The sequence below is a fragment of the Puma concolor genome, chromosome B2 (assembly GCF_028749965.1).
Source record: "Puma concolor isolate L17-30 chromosome B2, mPumCon1.1.hap2, whole genome shotgun sequence".
NCBI classification, from domain to species: domain Eukaryota; kingdom Metazoa; phylum Chordata; class Mammalia; order Carnivora; family Felidae; genus Puma; species Puma concolor.
The window spans coordinates 35,304,408-35,326,254 of NC_141671.1; the positions used below are offsets into that span (position 1 = coordinate 35,304,408).

At 40.9% G+C, this 21,847-nt stretch overlaps 1 protein-coding gene across 1 annotated transcript in view; it reads right to left on the bottom strand.

Annotated features, from left to right (window-relative positions):
* Window positions 1-3,522: 3,522 nt before the first annotated feature.
* SRPK1 (SRSF protein kinase 1) overlaps window positions 3,523-21,847 on the bottom strand; it is an 81,905-nt gene continuing 63,580 nt past the window's right edge. Inside the window, 4 exon segments of the mRNA XM_086706684.1 lie at window positions 3,523-6,061; window positions 7,579-7,671; window positions 12,296-12,365; window positions 16,847-16,954. Of these exon segments, the coding sequence (XP_086562810.1) occupies window positions 5,877-6,061; window positions 7,579-7,671; window positions 12,296-12,365; window positions 16,847-16,954 (456 nt within the window). The 3' untranslated portion in view covers window positions 3,523-5,876.

Genomic DNA, 21,847 nt, shown 5'->3' on the forward strand with positions numbered 1-21,847 from the left:
CTCACTTGCCTCTGCCTTGGGCTGGGGCGTAAGGATGGTTGTGATGCCCAAACTTCACCAGGGACTAGGCCTGGGCTGATATGGTCAAGAGAGGACTAGTCATTTAGATCTGAGATGCTAACTGGATGGATATCTTAAATGCTTTGTCTTACATCCCTGTATTAGTTACCTGTTGCTGCATACAGAGCACATTACCACAGAACTCAGTGGCTTAAAACGTTTCTGTTTTTGTGGGTTAGGGATGTCTCTGTCTCAAGGTTTCTCACAGGGCTGCAATTAAGCTACTGGGATCTGCCTCCAGACTCAGAGGTTGTCTGCAGGATGCAGACTGTGGGCCTCCCCATACTGCTACTCACATGGCGGCTTGCTTCCCCAGAAAGAGTTCCAAGACAGAACGAGAGAGGGGGGCAGAGAAGACAGCAGGCACAGCCCTTTGTAACCCAATCGTAGAAGTAACATCTGTCACTTTTGCCTTGATCTGTTAAAACAGTCACTGAGTCCAGCCCACAAGCAAGGTGAGGGGATTACAAAAATGTGTTCGTATCCGTGTGGGAATCACTGGAGTCTTTTTAAAAGTTGCTTTTTAAGTTACTCATTATTTTCTGCTGCAATGGGCACTTCCCAGAATGGTTTATTGAAACAAAGGTTAGAGTCCAGTAACCTTACATGCTGATGGATACGTATTTGTTTTGAAATAAATTGCTGAAGATCAAACAAGGGCTCTGACCCTCTAAACTCACCCCTCTTTGTTATTGAACCTCAAGAGGATTTATAGTAAGGCCCACTAACTTATTAAATTTTTTAACATTTTCATTTTTTTTTTTTTAATTTTTTTTTTCAACGTTTATTTATTTTTGGGACAGAGAGAGACAGAGCATGAACGGGGGAGGGGCAGAGAGAGAGGGAGACACAGAATCGGAAACAGGCTCCAGGCTCTGAGCCATCAGCCCAGAGCCTGACGCGGGGCTCGAACTCCCGGACCGCGAGATCGTGACCTGGCTGAAGTCGGACGCTTAACCGACTGCGCCACCCAGGCGCCCCATTTTATTCATTTTTGAGACAGAGAGAGCATGAGCAGGGGAGGGGCACAGAGAGGGAGGCACAGAATCCCAAGCAGGCTTTAGGCTCTGAGCTGTCAGCACAGAACCCGATGCAGGGGGCTTGAACCCACCAAGAACCGTGAGATCATGACCTGACCTGAAGTCAGCCACTTAACCAACTAAGCCACCCAGGAGCCCCTAGCGTTCACTAATTTCTAACACTGATGGTCCTCTCCTCTGTATTCAATAAATCCAAAGCAATCAATGCAACGTCTTAAAGGCACAACTTCTAGGAGCATAGCTCAAATGCAGGCAGCCGGTGCACTTCTAGAACATGGTCCAGTTCTGCCAATTGTTATTGTATTAAAGTGGGCAAAAACTAGATCTGCATTAAGGACAAGATTATGATAAAAAAAGCCTCCTCCCTTATAAGGAATGGTATGGCCAGCAACACAACTACATACTAACGTAAACTTGCTTAATTCGTTAAAACTTCTAAACACTTAACATCATCTTCAATCTTCTGGCTTTTTAACGGGGATATTTGATATCACAAGGACTTGGTGTGGACTGGCATTTGTGCAAAGACATAAAGACAAACGCACATCATGCGTGTAGTTTTTAAATTCCAACTTTTAAAAACAGGACTTTAGTGACAGAGACAAACCTCCTCCTCAATAGGTCTCAAGGTTCAGATAGTATCTTCATGTAATATATACAAGTTTATATATTTAATCCTCATATACTGAAGACTATGCAAGCGATGTTAAGATACTAATACCTTGCCAACTGCAAAGGCACCACGTTGGCGGGCAAAACACAAAGAACTGACGACTATTCAAGCTTCTTTGGTGTCATTAGGCCTTATTTCTGGAGTAAATGTAATTCTGGTTCTATTATCAATAAATCATCCATTTTCTATGAGACAGTCATCCAACAGCAAATGCCTTTCCTCAGAAGGGCAGACTGTTAGATTCCACAGGTTTCACAAATAAAAGAATGGGCAGTAATACAGTCTTGTAACCTGGGCCTGCTCTGGGGCAGCTAAATGGTTCCCCTGTGGACACTCAGGGCAAATGAAGAGTGAAAAGCAGGGGTCCGGGGAGGGGGATGGTTTAACTCCCATCTCCGTTTGCTGGTTCTTTTGAGATTGCGACAAGCTCTCCTAGGACAAGAGCAATGAAGTTTTCCAAAACCCTCTGAGCTCTAGGCCCATACATTTGACACAAGGCCTAGTGAGACTGCCTAGACTGGTCAGTCCAGTAAACCAACACATTGGTTTGAGGAATTCTGGTTTAATTCGTTTAGGTTGTTTTTTAAACACGTTACATTCTCTTCTGGGCAACACTACAATATGAACACACCACACAGGTCTTCAGCATGATGTAATTAAATTAACTAGGACGGTTTATGTAGTTCAGGGGTGGGGAAGGACTTTCTACTGAATAACGTTAACAAACATAACAATGAAAGGCAAATAAAAAATTGGAAAAGTATGTGATGGAAAATGATAAAAATGCATCATCTTTAGTATATAACAAATCCTTACCACATAATCAAATAGGGAAGCATGCCAACATAGAGCTGGGTAATGGAGGTAGATAACCAAATAAAAATGGCCAAAAACCCATGAAACAAGTTTCTGACTTCACTAGTCATCCAATCTGCAAATTGAAACAAGACACTCCTGTTTTTTTTGGCACTCAAACTGGGTATCAGGAATATAATGAGTGTGGGGACGCCTGGGTGGCTAGTCGGTGGAGTGTCCGACTGGCTCAGGTCATGATCTGTTTGTGAGTTTGAGCCCTGCACGGGGTTCACTGCTATCAGCACAGAGCCCACTTCAGATCTTCTGTTGCCCCCTCTGCCTCTTTCCCACGTGTGCTCTCTCAAAAATAAAATAAGTCTAAAAAAAAGATTTTAAAAAAGGAATAAAATGAGTGCGATCCTAACAGGCCCATCCAAACACTGCTAGTCACAGCCAAGCAGTCCGTTTCCCACAGAAGTTATGGGACATTCACTACAAGCCATAAAAATGTGCTTACAACCTGGCCCAGCCATTCCATGTCTAAGAATTTGTGCTAAGCAATAAATCAGATGTGTATGAGAGCCTGGGCACAATAGGGTTTGTCATGCCAGTGCCTTAGGCAGAGTTCACAAATCTTTGGCGTTCTGCATCTACAATGATTGTAATCGGAGGCCGGGGTGGGAAAGACATTACCACAAATATTCTGGGAGAATACTATTGGATATAGGGAATAACAATTTTCTTAAAACTTCCCAAAATGTACTGTTAATCTCACCTACCCCCAATTTAAAGATAGAAGCAAAGCTACAAATGACATAAAGTGGCATGTGTTCAAGCTATACAATTTCACTGCTTAAAGTACAAAAAGCATACTCAACCAATCCTTTCCTCCCTCCTGAAGGTTGGCTCAGACCAACTTGGGCAACAAATGAACAGAAATGCTTTGGAAACATGTAGGTTATTAAATAATTTGTTTATTGTACTGCATTTATAAAGAAAACAGACAATGCACCTGATAGAAAGAATAAAAATGCATTTGGGGTTTTAACTGACAGCAATAGAAATCCTTTAGTAAGATCATGGCAATTTGACAGTATTATGATTAAGTTCAATAAAGGTACATGGGGTACTTGGAAGATCAATTTCTATAGCTGCCTCTTTCTACGGCTTCTAATTCATCTGGCTCCTTAAATGACAGGGGGAAAAGCCCTTATTTGGAGGGAAAACATGTCCAAGAAAGAAGTTATAGGTTCTCTCTTCTTAAAATTTCTTTTTACATCAATTGTTAAAATGGGGCCTTCTATTTGTGTTTTGGTTATTTTACTTTAATATCATCACCAGAATTCCTGTAATTCCACAATTGTTATTTTACAGTGTAGAAAAGAATTCAGTTCTAGTCTGCTATTGCTTTAGATGTATATATCGCTGAAAAGCCAAAGTGGATTAGAAGTGCCGACGGATTTTCCCTGCCGTTGTTGGATACAATCTATTTTCTTTATTCTTGATAGGTGCATAGACAGCCTCAATTAAAATTCTTTCTACAGGAACATGTCTGATTTCAGGACTACCCAATCAAGGATCCGATGAATGGCTGGCCATCGGTACTCAGGGTTCTAGGTTTATGAGTTAAATGGATTGCATAATTGCACCATGTTTTCCTTTGCTGTTGTTGGTGGAAAAATGGCAGAATCTGGACTCCAATTTCCTGTATAGAGGGTCAGCTACCTGAAAGTCTCATCAGCAGCTTTGCTAGTAGAGCCTCAAGTTGCACTTCCTTGGCTTTCTGTAAATCACTCCTGGAGCCGTCTCCGCAGAACGCTGTAGTCCTCAAGGCCCACTTGGTCTGTGCTGAACAAGTGGCTGTGACCCCAAGCCTGCCCCTCTTTTACTTTTCAATATGACCCAAGGAATATATGATGTCTAGGGCAAGTCTAAGAGAGGCCCATTCTAAAGTAAGATTCACAGAGCCTTTTCTCAAAAAAAAAAAAAAAAAAAAAAAAAAGCCTCAAGTACATCTCAATTATCCCAAAGTTGCAGTTAAAAACTTACATTATACAAAGAAATAGCAGCAGAGAATGGCTAATCTTAAAACAACCAAAAACAAAAAACAAAAATAAAAACAAAACACCCCCTCCAAAACAAAACAAAAAAACCCCACCCCAAAAAGTGCCATCCCACCCTTCCCCTTGGTTCTTCTATGCTGGGATTTCACTTAAGACCTGAAGCCTCTCAGAAAATGAGAAAGGCTAAGCCACAGAGGGAAACTGCTTCAAGGCTAAATTTGGACAAGAAGAAGAAAAAGCTGTGAATACAAGTAGGGGACTGATTGGAAAAGAATCAGGAATTCTAGGGCATTTTCTTCTTAGAGGGAAAAATCTCTGATACCCAGATCTCCTTTCTAGAGTCATCCTGGATTCTTTAGTTAGTTATGGGGCAATAAACTCAAGTGCAGTGAGTAAAGTGCCAGCCAGGGGTTAAAACAATGAAAAACAAAACAGCCAAATGAACGAACTCTGCTGTCAGGGTGACAGAAGACACACAGGAAAGGACTGTTTTGCAAAACAGCTGTGGTTCTGCAGAAATTACAAATCAATGGTTCCGCTTCTGTTTTCATCAAAAATCAGACCAAAGATTCAAGGATCTTAGAGTTATTAAAGGATGAAAGGAATTTGATAGTGCTTTGAACAGTGATAAGATGGTACCCAAATTTGGAGCTTATACAGCTCCTTTAAAAAGATAGCCTGAAAGTCACAGGAAAAAATGTGAACATAGAGAGCAACAGAAACAGTCCAGGTAGATGATGCAGCCTGGATACAGCAAGTTTAATGTCTCTGCTGTACACAGATGTAACACCCTTTCCCCTTCTCATCCTTATGCTGGCAATAAGATACGCACTAGAAAATTTGACTCTTAGAGTCAGTGAATAAAAGGATGAGCTCATACATCTTCATAGTTTTTAAAAAGGATGTGTATAATTTAAAGGGTGTTCTAATGGAAAGACAAGGGTACACGGTGAGAGGCTGTTTCACATTTTAGTCTATTTGTCTTTGGCAGAGCCCAATCAAGGCCAAATTCACCTAGGATGCCCAATGGCTGTGGGGGATCTCCACAGGGTCAAGTAAGCAAACCCAAATGAACAGATTGATTTAAAAAAAAAACAAGAAAACAAAAAACAAAAAAACAAAACAAAAAAACCCCTTAGGAAACCCTTGAAGGAAGAGCTTCACCCTGAAAAGGGAAGAGGGAAATGCTTGTTGGGGAGGGGTGAGGGTCAGCATGTGATCTCTGCTGCGCTGTTAGGCTGGGGCTTAGGAGTTGAGCCAAGGATGCCGGAGACAATCGGCAGCAGTGGCTCTCTTCTCGGGTATCAGCTCCAACATGGGCAGTAAGAAATCCGTGAAGCCAGCTGCCTCTTCCTGAGACCACTCATACTTCTCCACTAGAACCTCAAAAAGGCCCCAGGGTTTCAGTTTCGTGATGTGTTTCAGGTCACCTATGATAAAGACAATACAAAAGAAACTGACGGACACTGACAAGTGACAAGAGCCTTTTGTGGATATCCAGGAACTAATCCGGGTGCTCTATAAAGAAATTTTGCCACCTGAATTGAATCTTTCTTCAGTCAAATTTCTCACATTCTCCATTCTGAGGGCCTAAAAACTTAAGATAATTTGTTTGCCCCGCCATTCCAGGATATTCTGTCCCAGTCAAATTGGGCAGGCCTAGCATGAACTAGGTATTCACTAAAATGAATATTAAATGCCTATATATGCAACATGGTGTCATATGGTGTTCAGAGGCAGTTTATTACCACATACCAAGAACAATTTGTTTGTACTGTTTTTTTTTTTTTTTTTGACTTAACAGTCTAGTAAATATTGCTTCCAAATAAGGCAGTAAGAGCTAATACCATGTCAAACCTGTATAAAAGCAACAAGACTAAAAGAACAAACCCCACACAGGTTTCAGATATAGCTACACTACACTTTGTAGTATTCTGGAATGTCATTCTAAATTTTGCTTCTTTGAAATGATAATTAAAAAAAAATAAGGTCAATTACAGTACCTTATTAAGGTAAATGCTGCTTTAAAACTTCTACAACACTTATTTGAGGTCTCTTCTGTGGGCAGTGAGTGCCTGATTAATTACCTACTCGGTATATGCATGCCATTAACTGGTCTTTGTGTAAGGAGGAACTCTTATGAAGCACTTCAGTATTTTCCTGCCAAAAAAGAAACATTAAATGTTTCTGAGGATGCTTGCTGTCAAGTGTTGAGAAAAATGATTTTCCTCAGCATTAGTGTAGAGGTTGTGAGGAAAAAGGGAATCATGGCAAAAAGGGAAAAAAAGGCCAGACAGTCTTCCAATCCCTTCCATGTCAGGTGTTCAAATTTCAGCTTTCAAATTTTGTTTGTATGCATAAGTACACATTTAAATATGCCAATGTATATCATCGAGTCAAAAAGTTGAAGTAAGAGTATTCTCTTGGTTTCCTTCACTCCTCAGTGATGACATAAACTTATAAAATTGTCAAGGGTAAAGTTAATTTGTAGAACTGATGGGCTTAAGTGACTATGTTGGGTGTCACTAGGCCACAAGACAGAGTGAGATGTAATCCTGCCCTTAGGAAGCTTGAAGTAAATGATTTGCCCTTTGAAAGAGGCAGTTCTTAGACCAAATGCTAGCAAAAATCTGCCCATTTTCCAGAAGTGCTATAATAGGAGTAATCAATGTGCCAGGTGCTATATACAAAGTAACTTATTCAATATGAAGTAGACACTTATAATCTCCAGTTAGAAATCAGCAGACTGAGGTTGTGTAGCAGCTGGGATTTGAACCTAGATAGTCTGGTTCCAGTCTCTGCTCTTGACCACACTATTACAGCTCAGCAGTCAAGACAGGACCATTCTTCTGTAGGTGCTGGGAATACATGTACCCAGCAGTACTTACCTCTTCATTTTTAAACACTTTGCCCCCTTAATGCCTGGGAACAAACACATTTATTTTACCTTTTTTGGTGAAAAATTCCTTGGAATATTTTCCTGCCACAATGAGCTTGCGAGGCACCTTCCCCAGAAGTTCTATGATCAATGCAATGTGATCTGTATGTTTCAAACATTTCAGGAAAGGGGAAAAAAAAGACATACATAACAGGAGTAACAAATGCAGTTCTAGACAATGGCAGAAAGAGTAGCATGCACACCTCTTTATGAAGCATTTCAGGCTTGCTTTCTGTCCTAAATAGGAAGAGGACTCTATCCACCTAATGGAGAGTCCAGAAAACCATAACAAAATCACGCACCCACTCCAGTGGGACTTGAGTGATAACTAAAAACAATCTTGGTGTGAATGCTCTGCTTCCTTAAGTTGTACACCTGGGGCCTAGATGAAAACTCATGTTAATAATACTACCTCTGCGATCGAAGAAGTCCTGTGAATATTTCCCACTGAGGGCAAAGCGTCTTGGAATTCTGCCTATCAGCTCTATAATGTGCGCAATGTGGTCTAAAATAGAAGGGTAAGAAGAACAGGATCAAGGACAAGCTGTAAAGGGTTTTTTTTTTATGAATAGCTTTTTCAAGGACTAGCTCTTTAAGAGTAACTACAAATATAACCAAGGATATTCCAGGGGAGACTGGGAAGGTCGAGAATTATTTCAGGTGGTTGGTTACCTGATAGCAGCTGGCAAGTCCCACTCTGGAGTTTGGAGGTTTAACTAGATCTTTATTTCTATTTTGCCTATACATCTAGGTTCAGGTGGGTTTTTCAGATGAGGTGAAAAACTGTACCAATATTCTTTACACATTCTGGAACTGTTATTTATTTATGATACTGCTCTGGGCTTCACGTAATAATATCACTCTATTTAACAATGTTCATGATGATTAAATAATCACGTATGATTATTTCAGTTTTCACAACCGCCCTGTACAACAGGCCAAAGATTAATACCCCATTGTAAAGATGAGAAAATAGAACCTCAGAGAGAATAAATGGCCGACTTGAAGGTACAGGGCTAAAAGGAGCTAGAACTCAAATGAAAACCCACATCTTATCATGTCTAGTTCAGAGCTATTTGTTTTAAAATAAATCATATTTTAAGTACAAATTAGCGAAAAACATTTTACTTTTCATTTATTTTTTAAATTTTTTTAGGGTTTATCTTTGAGAGAGAGTGACAGAGTGTAAGTGGGGGAGAGGCAGAGAGAGAAGGAGACACAGAATCCGAAGCAGGCTCCAGGCTCTGAGCTGTCAGCACAGAGTCCGTTGTGGGGCTTGAACTCACAAACTGTGAGATCATGACCTGAGCCAAAGTTGGATGCTTTTAACTGACTGAGCCACCCAGGTGCCCGGAAAAACATTTTAAAATACAGCTACTTGACTTCTGTAGGCCACGAAAAGATGTCCACATCATAGCAGTGCGTTGTAACTGTCACGGCATGAATATGGATTGTGAACACTGCCAGGGATGTGTCCAGTGTGTCCCCAGGTGAGCCTGGGACTGGCCAGCATCCATCCACACTTACAGGCAGCTCTACTACCTTTTTTATTCTGCAGGTAACTAAGAATACGAAGTACATTTTAAAAAGTGATGGCTGCTAGTCACAAAAGGACTTTAATCCTGTTAGAGAATCATGAAGATCAAAAGGAATTACTTAAAGATTTCTAATGTTACCTTAAAGGGGAATAATAATACGCCAGAGACATCAATATATCTGGGAATTTGTGAATGTCTCAGGTCCTATCTGTTTCTCATGTAAAGGACCCAGTGCTGTCATTTTAAAAGGGCTTTACATTCATGAATTCACTATAACCTTTTGGCAGTTTTGACTGAATTTATAGTTTGGTAACAAGAACTCAGCTGCTAAGAAATTTCTGCCTATTTTAAGCAAAACCTGCAAATAAATGTCTTTGTATAAACAGATTATAAATGAGACCACAGTTTATCTTCTGTAAACTTCCAAGTGAAGTATTGGTTCTTTTAATATTTTTCCTATACCGAGGAATTATTTTTCCCCTGAATGTGTTATTTTACATTTAGTTCCAGCAACCTGTATCTGGTTTATCAATTGATCATAGGGCAGATATACCTGATAGGCAAAATTATCCAAGTATTATTCCAAGAGTTAGGGGCTGGAGAATATCATCAGAGAACATGCTTCTTAGGTTGGCCCCAGTCCTACCGTGACTTGTAACAAACTATGCATACACTGGCTGGAGGATAAGGGTTTGCTGTTTTCTGCTCTTATGGGCCTCTTATGCAGCAGTTTGAAGTTTCACCTAAAGACTGTTAGTATTGACTGGTACAGGAGGCAATAAATTTGTATAGAAATACCTAGGATAGATGGTTCTCCCTTATTCCTTACTTGGGACTTTTTATATATGTTTCAATCATCAAGTTTGGTAGCATAAGATCCTATACAATATAATTCCAGCTGCTCTATGTGTTCTGTACCACACACTATTTACAGAGAGTGTACAAAAATAGAAAAAAATCAACTACCCTCCCAAACAAAGATACAAAGATAGTAGGGCATTTCTTTCTTTTCTTTTTTCTTTTTTCTTCTCTCTCTCTCTCTCTTCCTCCCTCCCTCCTTTCTTTCTATTACATTTATTTATTTTTGAGAAACAGAGTGAGACAAAGCATAAGCAGGGTATGGGCAGAAAGAGAAGGAGACACAGAATCTGAAGCAGGCTCCAGGTTCTGAGCAAGCGGTCAGCACAGAGCCTGACGCGGGGCTCGAACCCATGGACTGTGAGATCATGACCTGAGCCGAAGTCGGAGCCACCCAGGCACCCCTATAGTAGGGTATTTCTAAAATGGTGTAAGTCTATAGCGCCAAACTTACAACCAGAAAAAAAAAAAAAAAAAAGCAGCAAAGACTAGGGAAAATTAAGTGTGTACATAGACAGTAATTACAGTTATATTCTTACAAGGGCTGATGTATAGAAAACACATCCATACTGTACCCACTAAAATAGGCATTGGGCTATGGGAACTGGCGCAACATTTTCCAAACAGTACTTATTAGGAATGTCAGGAGGTCCTACTAAAAATGCCTATTAATATCCCAAGGGACCACAGTGTGAGAAATAGAGCTTTCTTGGTTCCACAGGGCACAAAACTTGATTTCCCTAAGATGGAGGAAAGCACAGGGAGTGAAGGACATATTTTCCTTATTGGGAGGGTATATTGCTAGTGCTCTTTCAAAGTAATCCCCATTAATCCTGAAAACAAAATCTGCCCAAACTGTTTAATCAAGAAGGTAAGATACCTCTTTAACAGTTCTTTCATTCACAATTATCTAAGTTATCTGGCCACCACCATGATAAAAAAAAAAAAAAAAAATCACATGTGGGGACTAAGCTTAGGAATTCCCTGAGCTTGCACCGATGGGTTAACCAGGCATAAGGAAATAGAAAGCTGCATGATGAACGCATCCAAGATTAGGTAAACAGGGCAAAGGCCCCCAGTATCGGACAAAAATCCTGGAATAGAAAAGCCTCAGGATGAAAGTATCAAAAATGAGGTAAACAAGATTAGGTATTCAGGGCAGAAACACCCCCCCAACTTAGTGCAATAGCAAAAAGCTGCTTTCACAGGGAAGAAGGACCAAAATAGGTAAATAGGGCTATAGACCCCAGTCTATAGGGCCTAGAGTGGAGCCCAGAGTGGAGCCCAGAGTGCCCAGAGTGGAGCTAATTAGCAAAAGAAAGGTGCCTTGCTGACCCTTGAGGTTGCATGCTCTGTCTTGTCCCCTAGGCCAGTTTAGGTAAACAGAGGTGGTGCCTCAGGCCTGCTGTAAACAAACTCCCTCCCAGCTTTGTTTTTTATTGACCCAAACCCCTAACACCGCCTATCTTCAAAATTCTCCATTCCCCCTTCCATGAGTTAATGTTCATGGTTTCACTGTCTCTTTTACACATCTGTCACGCTTGTAAGCCTTCTGATCCTAATAAAAATGGAGCAAGGACCCTTACTCGGGGCTCTTGTCAACTCCTGAACATTAGCCTCTCTTGCATTTTAATCCTGCATCCCACTCTCTTGCTGGACAAGAGAGAACTCCAGACCCAGAGTCTACGACAATCACACATTTAGTTGTCTGCTTTTACAGCCTCTCAGATGGAGCAGCTCACAGCTTGGGCCTTTCCCACCGGCTATCACAAAATGTAAGCCAATAATATTTTGTTTTAAAATGGAATTCTAAATGTTAATATCATTTAAAAAGAAAAAAAGCATGGCTTTAATTTTTAGAAAAAGAGAATGCTAAATATTGTAGAATGTATACAAACAGGATATAGTCTCTGCATTCACAAACACCATCCAAATCGTATGTTTGCCTATAAAATTACTGACTTCCAAATAAAGTTGCAGGCATAAGTGAGCAAGCTGACGAACAGGTAATTCAAATGGGGTAAAGATTGAATCACTGATTTATAGAGAAAGGAAAATAACTAGATGTTTTAGAAGAAATTACCCGGTAAATACAATTTTTAGTTTGACCATGTGTAGCCTTTTCTCTTCATCCTCACAGAGTTCTTTAATAGCTACTATAAAATATTGAGTATATCTAATACTTAATATAAAACATCTTATATTTCTATCTTTTCTGGGATTTATATATTCTTAGCATACTAAAAAGACTAAGTTCTTCAGTACTACAAACCACACGGCCACACAAGTGTAACTACCATGCACAGACATCCTCAGTTAAGAGGACTCACCTTCATCCCGAGTGTACTCTTCCCCTGAATGCGGTTCAAACAAATAGTCGCCTGTGGCCAGTTCAAACGCCTAAGAAAAAGAGGACAATGTAAGCAACAACAACAGGAAGCCTTTGGGAAGCTTACTGCTTGCTATTTGGCTCAATATGAAGTAATTTTTTCCTTCTCTGGAAAAGCCACAGATGATCATTTAAAAAAAATGTCTTAAGATTATTCCTAAAGAGCTTTCCTTCCACACCTGTATCTTAGTAAGATGAAGCAGGAAAACAGCAATAACATCATCAACATATGGATTATCCCCTCCCCCCATCAGCAATTCAGCTCTCTTGAGTTTATCTTTTTGCTGAGTGAGGCACATTTGGATATTAAGGTGGTTCTAAGTTATTAAATTATTCATGAGAAGAGCAGCTCCTCTTATGTTGTAATTTCACATGGCTAGAAATTAAGATTCTGTACCCAGAGTCAAAACCAAAAAACTGAGACAGACACATCTCTACCTACGTATGACTATTATTTGGCAAAAAGTATAGTTTTTCAAAGTTTTGCTTTGGAACATACTCCCTAAAGTTTTAGATAGAACTTCCAATTCCTAGGTCTATAGAAAATCAGAAAAAGGTTGGGTGTAAATGTGGTCAAGAGCAATTCATGTTTTATGTGACTGGCACATTTAGCATTCACCACCGAGAAAAGAAAGGCACGTCTTCTACAAGAAAAGCTCTTGTAAACAGTGTTCAAGAAGCGTGAAAAAGTAATTTCCTTTAGAATATGTGCCAAGCAGTACGGAAAGACAGCATGTGAGTGACGTTAATCTTTCACTGAATAAAAAGATGGATTAAAAACAAGTAAAACAACTGCAGTTTTATAAAGAACCTAATTGGCATAGAAGTACAGTTGTAAGTCATTAGTCACGGGTCAATTCTGATCGAGTCGACGGTACTAAGTGGCCCAGACAATTACAGGAACCACGGGGTGGATTCCGGAGCACACTCTCTAACTCGGACCCAGATGGAGGTCTCAGTGCTTGCCAGTGTCCGCTTCTGCAGTTTTCCCATGGGACAGCTTTTCTCAAGACATTACCTGAACTGTACTACCGCCCAGGCCACAAAACTAGAAGTTTCAGGACAGTCCCTAAAATGTCAGGGATGCTATGGCTTCTTACCAGGCATAGCTGGTTTTACATCCCAGCAGTTTATTTTGAAACTGAACCTGATATGTGTTCTACCCCCACCCCCTTACTGTCCTGAGGTTTACAGTCCCAAAGTGGAAAAAAACCCCTGTTAATTCTTATTCATCAAAGTTTGTTACTATCTTCAGAAACCAGTACTTTTTCAAAGCCTCGGAGTGGGAGCTCAGTAAATATCCTGAAATTAAAGTTCACAGAAGTAAAGAAAATTTTCTAAGATTTTAGTATTTTCTAAATTTTTTCATCTAGATACTTATAACTAGTTACCTAAAGTTCTCTGACAGAACTACTTTTTGGAACATAAGGTAGATGCTAGTAGTTACCATTTTGTAAGTAATAGCAAAAATCCCCTCACAAATCAAACCAAACCAAAAGATCACAGTACCAAAATTCGAAACTAGCGGAAGCTCTAGGTTACGGAACACTTTAGTTGAATATGCTTCCCTTTACAGATAAGAAAACTGTGACCCAAACTGACAAGCAAAAAAGCCCATCCTAGAATGTAGGGGCTCCTAATTCCCACTCCTGCCCTTGTCTCACGCTGACCAAAGAGCCTGCTCTGTGAGTCAGGGTCACACTGACGTACATAGGCAATATGAGTTATGCAATCCAGTGAGCTGGCACATCCTGACAATGGCGTATCATTTAGTGTTGAAAAAGAAATGAGCCATCAAGTCATGAAAAGACAAAGGACAACCTTAAATATTTGAATATTATGAAGTGAAAGCAGCCAATCTGAAAAGTTTACATTTTTTATGACTCCAACTATATGACTTTCTGAAAAAGGCAAAACTATGAAGACAATAAAGATTGGTGGTGGCCAGGGGCTGGGGCTGGAGGAAGAGGGAGGAACAGGCAGAGCACAGAGCAATCTTAGGGCAGTGGAACCATTCTGCAGGATACTCCCGTGGTAGATATAGGTCACTGTACATTTGTCAAAATCCACAGAATGGAGGATTTAAAAACATCTATTCTTTATCAACTCTTAAATGGTCTTCATAGAACATTCCCTTTTCATAACTGCACTTCTAACTCAGTAGTCTCAATCACGAATGTGGCAGGCAAACTCACTCTCTCTCAGAGAGGGTCCAATCTTTCTATTAATTAATTGTATCAGATGCAGGACAATCCATCGCTTTCAGGCACTTCTGATATTCCAGGATTTGTTTTTACTTTCTGGTTATGGCTAAATGTAAGGCAACATTTCTAGGTCTATTAGCAAAACGAGAGAAATTTGGGGGAACAAGTGGGGCTCAAGTTTTCACAATATTGTCATATCAGGTAAGTGCTTTCCTTCCCTTGGTCAAGAAATTTCCTGCATGTGAGCTGGTCCATTTAACGGGAGGCAAGGTTAATTCCCCTTTTATTTTTTTGCCTTAGTATTAATGTACTAAATAGCACGCAGGACCTACTGGCCTAAACAGTTAACCTCCTACTAAGAACCACATCATAATAAATCATATGTCATCTATAAACTAGCTATATTTTGTAAATGGTGGCATCTCTAGCACGTATTTTCTCTAGCAAATCAAATTCTTCCAAATATAGAACTTTAAAAGAAGTTAGATTTTATTCCAATGTTCTTCCATCTGGTGCACAATACCAAACCTTACATTTCAGGCAGTCAGCCATCTTAAAAGACCCCTGATACACCCTACCTAACAGAATGATTTACAAGGTCATGCCATATTAACAACACAGTTTTAACTCTATTACCTCTGGAAGACATGGTTTTTCAGGAATGTGCGTATCAAGAAATCTATGATCTTCTAGTCTGTAGTTTCTCAATTTTTCCCCAGAGTTGACTGTGAATATTGTTAATTGAAATGACAGTTTAACAGGTTTCTGGTTTAGTTTCCTCATTTGATGGTCCACAAATATGTACTAAGTACTGCTTATATAATAAAGAATCTATTTGGTCTTTGTTCCTGTTTCCTGAGAGGAAGCCTCTAAACGCTTGGAATTTCCAAGTGATAAGTACTTAATGGCACCCCCCTACATAGTTAAGACGGGGGCTGGATATGCCTCCTAATTGGACAAGATCCAACTGTGTGAGAACTGGGGCTGTGAGCCAGCATTATCCTAACCTCCAGGGAAGGAATGGGGGCTGGAGATGGAGTTCATTCAATCAATCATGACTAAGTCATGAAATCTTAGTAAAAAAAAAACTGGGCACCTGAAGCTGTGTGAACTTCCCTAGATGGTGGTACACACTGATATGCTGGGAAAGTGACACGTCCCAACGACACAGAAGCTTCACCTTTGGTACCTTCTTAGGTCTCACCCTAGCCATGCTTTGATTTGATTGGTCCTGATTTGTAGCCTTTATGACAAAACTGTAATAGCAGTTTTAACACTTTCCTAAATTCTGGGAGTCATTCTAACAAGTTACTGAATCTGAAAGGATAATGGAACCTCCCAATTTGTAGCCGGTAGGTCAGAAAAGCAGGTGGCTTGTGGACTCCAGAGTCTGCAGCTGGTGTCTGAAATGAAGGCAGTCTCGTGGGAAATTATGCCCTTACTCTACGAAGTCTGCCAGAATTCTGGGTAGTTAGCACCACAACTGCACTGTAAGTACCCACTCATAACGGCCAGGCCCTGAAGCACACAATTAGCTATACGTTAACAGCCACGATTCCTGTCAGCATGGCACTCACAACCTCGTAGAAGAGAAACAAGTGAAGAAACACAATTACAAATTAAAGAGTATACTCTATTTCAGGAAACAAGAGAACATGTTCTAACATAGGCTATTTGTGGGAAACCATTTAGTATCAACTAAATCTGACCTCTTGAGTACTTGTTTGCGAGGGACAAAGTAGCCATTTAAGAATCTTAGGATGATTGGGCTTCACATCTTGTGGGGTGTAAAGATGTCTGAGGAACTGTCAAACTGTACAGAATGAAGTAGTTTCCAGGGGCTTCCCTGATCTGAAAACAGATGAGAGCTGAAAGGGCAAGGGTACCTGTAACCTCCTCCTCAAAAACAGTACCACCTTAGCAGTTGTTTCTAACACCCCCTAACCCCCAGCAGCAGTAAGAAACATTTGGTGCCTTCAGCGCAACAGCAGTTTGGCAGAACCAAATGGAATGCAGATGTTTTTAATTAGCTTTTGAATTCCTACCTCTCCAGACAGAAAATTTAGACTGCCAGTGATGTCACAAAAAGTTTTTATTTTCTTGTTTGTAAAATTCACTAGTCTACTGAAAATCAGCAAACAGAGCAAGGCACAGTGCTACCGCATAACGTTAACGTAACGTTAACGTAATGTTAACGTAACGTAATGTAACGTAACGTACCGTATCAGCTATCACATACCACATAACAGAGCTACCACATAACAAGGTCAAGGGGAAAAAAACATTACCATGCATGCCGTGCTCCAAATGTCTGCAGGGGTATTATAGCCAGATCCTATCAGAACTTCCAACGAGCGATACTGCCTTGTTTGAATATCTTCAGTGAAATGCTTGTGCTGAGTAAATGGAGAAAGAAACAGTATTTTAAAATTCAGTTACTCTAAAAAGTAACACGTCACAATTACTTAATGGAGATTAAAATAAATTCTCTGAAGTTTTCCCTCAAACCAGTTTTCATTTAGCTAGTTTAAGATACCATTTTTAAAAATTAGTTAATTTATTCTTTTTTTTTTTTTTTAATTTTTTTTTTTCAACGTTTATTTATTTTTGGGACAGAGAGAGACAGAGCATGAACGGGGGGAGGGGCAGAGAGAGAGGGAGACACAGAATCGGAAACAGGCTCCAGGCTCTGAGCCATCAGCCCAGAGCCTGACGCGGGGCTCGAACTCCCGGACCGCGAGATCGTGACCTGGCTGAAGTCGGACGCTGAACCGACTGCGCCACCCAGGTGCCCCTTAGTTAATTTATTCTTTTTTTTTTTTTTTTTTTTAAATTTTTTTTTTTTCAACGTTTATTTATTTTTGGGACAGAGAGAGAGACAGAGCATGAACGGGGGAGGGGCAGAGAGAGAGGGAGACACAGAATGGGAAACAGGCTCCAGGCTCTGAGCCATCAGCCCAGAGCCCGACGCGGGGCTCGAACTCACGGACCGCGAGATCGTGACCTGGCTGAAGTCGGACGCTTAACCGACTGCGCCACCCAGGCGCCCAAGTTAATTTATTCTTGAGAGAGAGAGCGCGCACAAGCAGAGGAGGGGCAGAGAGAGAGGGAGACAGAGAATCCCAAGCAGGCTCCATGCTGTCAGTGCAGAGTCTGACGTGGGGCTAGAACTCAGGAACCTCTGAGATCATGACCTGAGCCAATAACAAGAGTCAGACTCTTTTTTTTTTTTTTTTAATTTTTTTTCAACATTTATTTATTTTTGGGACAGAGAGAGACAGAGCATGAACGGGGGAGGGGCAGAGAGAGAGGGAGACACAGAATCGGAAACAGGCTCCAGGCTCTGAGCCATCAGCCCAGAGCCTGACGCGGGGCTCGAACTCCCGGACCGCGAGATCGTGACCTGGCTGAAGTCGGACGCTTAACCGACTGCGCCACCCAGGCGCCCCAAGAGTCAGACTCTTAACCAACTAAGCCACCAGGAGCACCAAGTTTCTTAAGGTTATCATTTTGATGCTATTACTTCCAAACAGTACCTTGGCTTAACACACCATCCACATCAAATTATTTTTGCAAACATGGAGTCTAACCTTAATATAGATGCACGGATGGGGGAATAACAATGGCTTCTTAAGAAATGGAAAACTATTACCCCCAACAAAAATTAAGTTGTTCATTTGTCTAAAGTTAGTAAGTACTTGAACAAATAAATGACACCAACATAGGGTCAATTCAAACCTTCCTTGCCATGCACTCATTATGAAGAAATAAGACATTAGACTTCAATTTTCAAGAATCTTATAAGCACCATCTATAAAGAACTCTTGCCCTCAATTCTCCTCTGTCCCCCTCACTCCTCCACAAAACCCAAACATGATTCTTGGGGGGACCATGAAACAGGGACCATGGCAAGCACTATGAGAATGCAATCAGCAAAACAACTGGAGTTTCTTTAACACATTAAATTGTATAGGAAGGGAAAACCTCTGAAGTAAAAGCAATTTAAGAGACATAGTACTCAATTTTGTATCCATGGATTTTATTTGGATCCTGTTACAAACAAAACGAAAAGGATGTTCCCAAGGTAACTAGCAAAACTGACAGAATACTTGATACTGGTGTGACCATGGTGTCATGGTTACCTGAAAGAATCATCTTTTGGAAAGCTGTATTTATGAAAGAACATAAGATACCTGGGATATAGTTCGAAATAATCTCGAGTGGGTGGCAGAGTGGGTATATAGATGAAAGAGGACTGGCAATGACTTGATAGCTGCTGGGTGATATTAGCGTCAGGACACCGGATTTCACTGTTCTATTCTCTCTACTTTGGTATAGGTGTGAAGTTGGCCGTAATAAAAAATATTGCAGGAAGCAGCAGCTTAGAAGGATTCGTACACACAAAACAAAATTCAGATAATATTAAAACATGAAACAACAAAGTGTGGAAGACGATTCTCCAATCCTACTGCAATTCAAAAACGAGGAAGGGCACTTGTGAAGAGGAGAAATTAGGCAGATGAAGTTTCAGACAGAAAACCAGTATTGACTAGAGCTCCAAAGGGACTAAGATTGACCAAAAGACCAAAAGACCTGCACTCCGGGTAGAGAGAGGATCACCAATAAAGGCACAGAAAGACATCTGCTGAAGCCAACGGCTAATTTGCTAGGTTAGAGTTTGGATTTCATCGGCACCACTGTATGTTAGCGCACAAGAGAGTAAGAAGACTGTAAGAAGACTGACAGGACACCTAAGGACACCATTGCTTCTGGTTGGTGGCCAGATTTAGGCTTAGTAATGAAAATCACTGGTTGTGGAAATAGGAGAGGGAAAAGTAAACCCAAGGATGGCCACAGAAAAGAATAAGCAGAACTCAAAAATTCAGTGGCTATGTGTGAGAGACAGTAAGGAAGAGCCAAAAGGAACTTATTAGTGGCAGAGGGACAGCTGTCTGCTGACGAAAACAAGATGGAGAGACTTTGGGAAGTGGTTTTAGAAGAAGACAATGGGTTCAGAGACGGAGTTTGAAGTGGGATGTACTGCAGGCAACTGCGATGCTGTAATTTATAAGACACATTTATATTTGGTCATTCATGTGTACTGGTGATTCAAAATGTATTTCTCATATACATTTGGTCTTCATCCACTCTTCTCGGCTCACAACTCCCCAAATTCTTGGAATTTCCTGAGCAGTAAGAGTAATAGCATATTTGTTATATATTGTCTCTTGTCCTCAGTTCCAGAAAACACTTCAGAGCTGTAGAGGTAAAATGGGTGTCTTATTATTCATAAGAAGCCCCTTTCCACTGCAATTGAGTTTATGTTAATGAGCTGACCTTTGGAGAGCACCTAAGGATGGAGGCTGGTTGCTAGAGGAACTGACCATGAATAGAGGGAATCCTACCCTCTGATTTCTGGGGAGGGGAGAGGGGCTAGAGACTGAACAATCACCAATGGTCAATGAGTTAATCAATCATGTCTATGTAATGAAGCTTCCTCCAAAAGGAGGGGTGGGTTTGGGGAGATTCCACTCTGGGGAACCAGAATGCTTCCATATGTACTGGGGCAGGCCCCAAGCTGAGGACACAAGCATCTATGCATCTCTTTTCCTCTGGTTGTTATATCCTTTCTAATAAACCGGTAATGTAGTGAAGTAAATGTTTTTTCTGAGCTCTGTCAGCCATTCTAGCAAGTCAGTCAAACCCAAGGAGGGGGCTGAGGGAACCTCTCATCTATAGCCAGTTGGTCAGAAGTACAGGTAACAACCAGGACTTGTGACCGGCATCCTGACTTGGAGGGGCTGGTTAAGCTTCCAATTTGTAGCCGGTTGGTCAGAAGCACAGGTAACTTGGGCTTGCAAGTGGCATCTGAAGTGGAAGGAGGTCTTGTGGGACTGAGCGCTTTACCTGTGGAATCTCATTGATCTCCTCCTGGTAGTTAGTGTCAGAATTGAGTTGAATTCTCAGCCTGGTGCCCCAAGAATTGCTTGGTATGGGAAAGCCTTTACACACACATGCATTTTAGGATTGGGTCCAGTGAGACATTTAGAAAAATGGACATGCTGCTCAATGGACTTTCTTTTACTCCTTGTGCCTCATTAGTGCCTTAAAAAGATGGTGTAAATGATAAATGAGGTCAAGAATCAAGTGGATCAAATACAAACACATATCCACTCACTCCTAAAACTCCACTTAGTAGAGAATCCAGCGTTAATTTTTATCTATTTGTTAAAAAAATTCTCTTTAATGTTTACTTTTGAGAGAGACACACACACAGAGTGTGAGCAGGGGAGGGGCAGAGAGAGGGAGACACAGACTCCAAAGCAGGTTCCAGGCTTTGAGCTGTCGGCACAGAGCCTGACGCAGGGCTCGAACTCACAAACTGCGAGATCATGACCTGAGCCGAAGTCAGATGCCCAACTGACTGAGCCACCCAGGTGCCCCTCCAGTGTTAATTTTTAAAGCATAAACTGACAGAGAGAATGGCAAAGAAGTTAGAGCGATAAAACTTACAAGATGGAACAGATCATTGGTAAATGTCTTAGTGGATCCAAGAAAACAGAATAAGCCGCAGGTGAAAGCTGAGAAGCGCTGTGATGTGTATCCCCTCAAGGCTCAGAGTTGGGCAGTATTGGGTGGGATTTAAACCAGAAACACTGCTTTAAAACATCCTTTAAACAAATAGGGCTCCAGGGGTACCTTTGGTGGCTCAGTTGGTTAATCGACTTCAGCTCCGGTCATGATCTCGCAGTTCATGAGTTTGAGCCCCATAATGGGGCTCTGTGCTAACAGCTCAGAGCCTGGAGCCTGCTTCACATTGTGTCTCCCTCTCTGTCTGCCCCTCCCCTGCTCACACACACACACACACACACACACACTCTCTCTCTCTCTCTCAAAAAACAAAACAAAACAAAATAAAAACATTAAAAAAAATTTAAAGAAACAGGGCTCCAGAGCACAGGGCATAGTGCAATCTAACAGCCCCTTCCCTGGCCAGACAGATCATTTGGAGGTTTTCTCGGTAAAATGGGGTCTCTGGAAGATGCTCCACACAGTTGAGGAGAGAGCACCATTCTGAAAACAAGGAAATTAAGTGATTGTGTAACTGCATGTTGAACCCCCCATTTTCCTGCAGAAAGAAGGCAACAGACAACACACAGGAAGAAGAAAATGTCAATAATAGGATAATAAACTGTATCCTCTAACAGATAATCAGAGAACCAAGAATTCTTGAAAAGTAAAAATATAATAGGAGAAATAAGAAAAAATAAAGCTTACAATAACTAGTC